Source organism: Papaver somniferum, unplaced genomic scaffold (assembly GCF_003573695.1).
Source record: "Papaver somniferum cultivar HN1 unplaced genomic scaffold, ASM357369v1 unplaced-scaffold_128, whole genome shotgun sequence".
Lineage (NCBI taxonomy): Eukaryota > Viridiplantae > Streptophyta > Magnoliopsida > Ranunculales > Papaveraceae > Papaver > Papaver somniferum.
The window spans coordinates 2,671,453-2,677,338 of record NW_020621936.1 but is presented as its reverse complement, the minus strand read 5'-3'; the positions used below and the strand labels follow the sequence as shown (position 1 = coordinate 2,677,338).

Genomic DNA, 5,886 nt, shown 5'->3' with positions numbered 1-5,886 from the left:
AAAGCTGCGGAGAAGCTTTACATGCATCATCTACTTCACCAAACCGGTACCGATAGACTGGTTCTATTTCTTATATCTCCTTGTGTGTTTGGTGGATAGTTATAGAAAACCTGTATGTGTTCTATTTTAAATAATACTTGGTAGTTGGTACAATTTCTAACCTGCGAGTTTGATCTACCTATCCTCATTCATCGTGCGATTCTCCCCAACTTCAAGTCATGTCATGTCGCGTAACAAGTTCAATGAGATTCTCACACATTAGTGATGCGAAGGATATATAACTCTGAATAATAAAAGATTGAAACGTATTATACATAATAATTTCATATGAGATCTAAGAATTGGGCCAAGCCCATAAACTCACTATATAGTGTGTTTAACCGGGATCTATTTACCAATACAAAACTTGCTGAATATGTTGGATAAGATTTCTTCAGAGATATCTTCTCCACTTATCTGCGCCAGGGCCAAGGCAGCTTCTCTTAAATCGATCGTCCAAAAATCCAGGGGCAGTTCATCTTCTATTGATGACTTTAATCTCATTAAAGCTTCCTTCGCCCGAACAAGCTGCTCGCATTGTCTCTGATGGTAGCCAAGAAATCAAATATTTATGAAAGTCAATATTACCTACTCACTGTACATTTGAAATTTTCATATTGAAAGATCGATAACCAGGAATGAGAACCCCTAGTATTCTATCTGAAGTTTTGTAATGCACCAAAATCAGAATCAGTCTACCCTACCCACTTCCGCTGAAATCACACTTCGCAGTTAATATTACTAGGGAACTGAGAGATTCTATGGCTACTCTGATACAGACAAGAGACTCGTTTCAAATACGTTTTACTCTTCTTCAACAATGTTGATTTAGTAGCCTTTCACATTACAAGATCAACCTTTACAATTGTATCTTTTGACAACTAAATAATTCAGTGGTTGATTCTTTTGAACTTTTACTATGTGAACATAGTAGTCTGAAATGCTAAATTTTATATCAAAGCTATTCTTTTTTTTTCCTTTCTATGAATCTAACTGAACATCACAAATAGAACATAAAAAGCATATGATTATGCTATTCTTTTTTTTTTCCTTTCTATGAATCTTACCTGATTTACTGCCCATCGGCGTCCCCCTGCTGGAATTTGGTCAAGCCCCATGATTTCAAGTATTGCTAATTCCAATTCTGATACTCCTTGACCAGTGACAGCGCATGTAAGCACATGTTTATCAAAGAATATCTCATTTGTTTTAAATGATTCCATACAGGCATCTGAACCACAGTCTATCTTGTTTATTACAAGGATCATTGGTGCAGATGAAACTGTGGTTTTCTGTATACGAGAGAAACAAAAGAAACAAATCAATAGAATGCTAAAATCAACTAGATTGAGTGAAGTAAATAATAAAACTTAAATGTAAACAATGAAACATAAATGACATTAAGCAGTTTTCATTTGCTGTGTTGACATCATCAAATGAACCAAGCATTGAAGGAAGAAGCAAAGAAAGAAAAGTAACAAAAGACAGGTGGGTCCTGACAACCTTATTGATTTGAATGCGCTCAAGAAGTTCAGTATCATCAGACGTCCACCCTTCACGAGCACTTACAGTCATGATTATTACATCAGCACCCATGGCAACTGTTTCTGATCTTTGGACACCTGATAGAAAGATAACAGTGAAATAGAGAAATTAATTTCTTTCTAAACATTATCTTTTGCATGATCTGTTTTTGACCAGAACGTTTTTGGCAACCGAAAAAGAAAAGGGGGTACTAATTGCAAATAACTGTTTAGATCCATTCAGGAAATTAAGTACAGAAAATGGAGAAATAGCATTATTAATTTATTACCTATCTTTTCCACAACATCATCAGTTTTCCTGATCCCTGCCGTATCAAGGAGGGTGACAGGGATCCCGTGAACTGTAATACTGGCTTCCACCACGTCCCTCGTGGTTCCAGCAATTTCTGTTACTATAGCTCTTTCACTCTGCAAGCTAAAACAAGTAAGTTTCCATGAGCTGTTACTGGCCCATATAGCAGAAAACTCCACAGACCATAACCAAAATAATTTTTAACAGAGTAAAAATAGTATGACTAGGACATATCAGGCTAACTGCTACACCCTTTAGAAACTCACTTGACTTGCTCGATTGGCATTTATGAACGCCATTTGCCCACTGGTAGTACAATTATAACTAAATAAAGGACACGCTAGAAAAAAAATGCAACATACTTTGCTCCATGCATTGAGGAGGCTTGATTTTCCAACATTGGGCCGGCCAACAATTGCAATCTGTAAGTGAACAAAAAGATGCCTTAATAAGAGGATGGACTAAGAAGCTGCATATATATATGAGTCATTAGGCAGAAAAGAAACTATTAAGCTAAACATGGACTACTCTACAGCCAACAACAGCTTTAACTTTATGCAGGAGTTGTGTTCCTTTCCAGCGTTGATTATTGACTGGCCTTCCACACATTTTTCGACATACAGCATTTTATCAAATTTTGATGGTTCTCTGATTGGGACAGGGTATTTCTCTTTCTTTGATTACTAATTTTGGAGATGCTAACTTAGAACAAAAGTTCACCAACATAGGTGTTTATCTTTTAGAAGGTTTTCATTGGGAGCTTCCTAAGGTTGTATCGTACTTGACAGTTGACAACACCTCAATTTGCGATAAGCAAAATTGACTTTTTTGTGTCCAAAATCTAAAACCTTAGTAATCCTAGAGATGATAAAAAGAATAAGGTGATAAGTCTAACAAACATCTCAAACTCATGGTAATACACATAACCTGTAATCCAGAGCTTAGAAGTTTATCATAATTAGCAGTTTCCAGAGCTGCCTCCACGTCTTTACACATGGAATTTATAGAATCCATTAATAAATTGGTATCAAGGGCTGCCATCTCGTCATCGAAATCCAAACGAGCTTCAATCTCAGTAAGCAACTCTATGCACCGAGTCCTCAGTGATTTGACTAAAGCTGAAAAGCCTCCCTGTTGGATAGAACATATTAATCCTCTGGAACTCTAGAGACATCTCACTCGCACAGACACATAAATAACTGAATTCATAAGGATCATGCCTGAATTCCAGCCAATGCCGCATCAGCTGCAGCTACAGACTTGGATGAAATTAGTTTTTCAACATTTTCAGCTTGGGCAAGGTCTAACCGTCCATTTAGAAACGCCCGAAGAGTGAACTCTCCTGATAAAAAAGAGACCAAATATCAAACATAAGCCTAACCATATCAGTATACCTCCTCGTATAACACATTGGAGAAGAAGTAGCACAAAACCTGGTTCTGCAAGTCTTGCTCCAGCCTCTAAACAGGCTCTCAATACTCGATGCAGACATACGTCACTCCCATGACATTGGAGCTCCACAACATCTTCCCGAGTATATGATCTCGGTGCCAGCATAGGTATAACTAAAACCTACAGAAGTTCCAACATGACTCACCGTTGATAATAATTCAAAGGCTACTTTGTGCGGGGCTATGGCGCCTCGGTGAGGCCTCATAGAACATAAATCAAAAGCTAGAGACAGAGAGATTTACCTCATCGACAACATTCCCGCGAAGGTCTGAAACCAAACCATATTCTACAGAATGGGTTTTAGGTTTCCACTTAATCAAACTAGAACCCTTCTTCTTGTTGTTATTTGTTTTCCAAGGTTGAAATACACGGGAAGTGATGGTAACGGCAGATGGACCTGATAATCTAACAATCCCTACTGCACCTGGACGGCCTCCAATTGATGTAACAATAGCAGCAATTGTACTTAAACTATTCTCAATTGATGGTTCATCGTTTACATTGTCTGTATCACCACTCAATCTTTCGTCTTTCGGAAAAACTGAATTTTTATCACTAGTGAGGGAGACATGAGGATTTAGGGTTTGGGATTTATGGTTTGTAGTAAAAGAAGAGAAGAAAATAGAGATGGGTTTTCTAGGGTCAAAGAAGTGAGGGGAGAAAGAGGGTTTTAGTGTTTTACTGGAAATGAAGTACAGATTACGGAAACTCAGAATCGCCATTATTAGAGATGGAGAGATACTTTCCTGGATGTATGGACAAGGGGACAACCAAAGGATTTGAGAAACACTGAAGTGGAGTCTAGATGCACCCATGCTATGGGTTCGGTCGGTTTTTTTTTTTTTTTTTGCTCCGTTACATTTCTATTTTAACACGAAGTCTTTCTACAACTCCAAACGCTTTTTCTTTTTAATACGGAAAGAGATTTTTATTTCATTTAACTAGAAATAGACAGTTGAGTTTCATCTGAAACTAGTGTCTCAGTTGGCCAGGAGGGCATATATTGCTGTCATTCCGGCTTATCTGTAAAAGAAATTACTTTTTTCGCAATAGAATCTGCGACATTATTATATTCACGGTGGATAAAACTACATTTCCACGTATTAAAAGTCTTAAGTAAATAGATTATATCTTGGATAATATTAGTATTGGTCCATTTGATTGCTCCACTGTTCTCATTTATCGCATTCACGACTCTTTGACTGTCACCCTCCAAGTGAAGATTCCGAAAACCCCTATCCTTTGCCCATCTCACTGCATCAAATGCTGCCAAAGCTTCAACTTGCTCAGGGTTCATTGTTGTAGTGTTGTATCCACAAGCTCCGTTGCTTGTACCTGCAGAATCACGATTAATTAGTCCAATGCTTGTCAATCTATTATACCTGCAAAAAGCTGCATCAAAGTTAACTTTGATAGTATTAATATCAGGTTTTTTTCATTTCTTTTGTTGTCGTGAAGGTATGCTATCTCTTCTCTCTATATTTTGTCTCCCATGTACCCTTAGCCAATCTGCAAGGTGAGTATGCCTGTAGCAACAGAGTTAATATTAATCTGTTCATTTTCAAAAATAACACTACATCTCAGTTTCCATATGTGCCACATTGTGAAACATATGAATTGTAGTTGATTGCTATGCTTGGGTCTATTTTGTGGCTCCTTATCAAACAAGAGTTTCAACCAATCAAGCATGTTTTTCCCATGAAGCAGATGAACACAGTTAACATCAATAATAGACAAGACAGAAGTAAAGAGATTGCAATCCAGAAAAAGATGTTGGCTAGTCTCCACATGATCATTACAGAGAGGGCAATATTCTTGATTGTGAGAGGTAAACCTAGAAGTTTTGTCTCTTGTTGGGAGGCACTGGTGTAGAAATTTCCATAGGAAATGTTGAACTTTTATAGGCAAGTTTGTTTTCCAAACTGATTTCCAGTCTATAGCATAACTATTAGGAGGTCTAGCTTGAGTAGTATCTAGGATGGCTCTGTAAGCGGACTTAAGAGAGAATTCCCCATTTTCAGCTGGCTTCCACCTAATTGTGTCTTTCCCAGTTATTGGGATCCTAATTTCCTTTATAGCCTCAACAGTGGCACTATCAAATAAGGCTTCTTAAGTACTAAGATTCCAAGTATTTGTTTCAGGATCTATCAATTAGGAAACAATAAACATATTAGCAGAGATAAAATTGGACTTAGGCGGCTCACTTATAGTACGAATCCATGAATCCTTCCATATATTAATGTCAGTTACATCACCTATCTGCCAACAGTAGAATTGTTTAATAATTTCTAGACCATCACATATGCCTTTCCACACCGAGGATCCATTCCTAGACAGCACAGAATTCAGGGGATTAAAACCATGAAAATACTTATGACAAAGAAGAGTATCCCAAGGGGCATCAGGATCTTCAATCATTCTCCAGGCTAGTTTAGCCAGTAAATCTTGATTAAAAACAGCAGACTGTCTTATATTTAGACCTCCTAGGTCTTTTAGCAGGGCAACGTGATCCCATTTTTTGCTAAAAACACCTTTTTCACCTTGTTTTTTGTTCCACCA

The 5,886-nt window shown here is 37.5% G+C and overlaps 1 protein-coding gene across 1 annotated transcript; it reads right to left on the bottom strand.

Annotated features, from left to right (window-relative positions):
* Positions 1-268: 268 nt before the first annotated feature.
* Positions 269-4,147, bottom strand: LOC113331769 (tRNA modification GTPase MnmE-like). Its single transcript, XM_026578412.1, has 9 exons — positions 3,570-4,147; positions 3,309-3,447; positions 3,096-3,217; positions 2,803-3,006; positions 2,238-2,297; positions 1,853-1,991; positions 1,543-1,661; positions 1,107-1,331; positions 269-582 (listed from the first exon to the last, which is right to left on the bottom strand). The coding sequence occupies exons 1-9, from the start codon at positions 4,140-4,142 to the stop codon at positions 388-390; spliced, it is 1,776 nt and encodes a 591-aa protein (XP_026434197.1). The 5' UTR covers positions 4,143-4,147; the 3' UTR covers positions 269-387.
* Between the last annotated feature and the right edge of the window lie 1,739 nt (positions 4,148-5,886).

What these genes read in the sequence shown, in the direction of transcription:
- LOC113331769 (XM_026578412.1), bottom strand. Translation starts at nt 4,142, where the DNA reads ATGGGTGCATCTAGACTCCACTTCAGTGTTTCTCAAATCCTTTGGTTG. An exon ending in CGGCATTGGCTGGAATTCAG is followed by an intron (nt 3,007 to 3,095) that starts GCATGATCCTTA and finishes TCTATCCAACAG; the next exon opens with GGAGGCTTTTCAGCTTTAGT. An exon ending in TGATGTTGTGGAAAAGATAG is followed by an intron (nt 1,662 to 1,852) that starts GTAATAAATTAA and finishes TCTTTCTATCAG; the next exon opens with GTGTCCAAAGATCAGAAACA.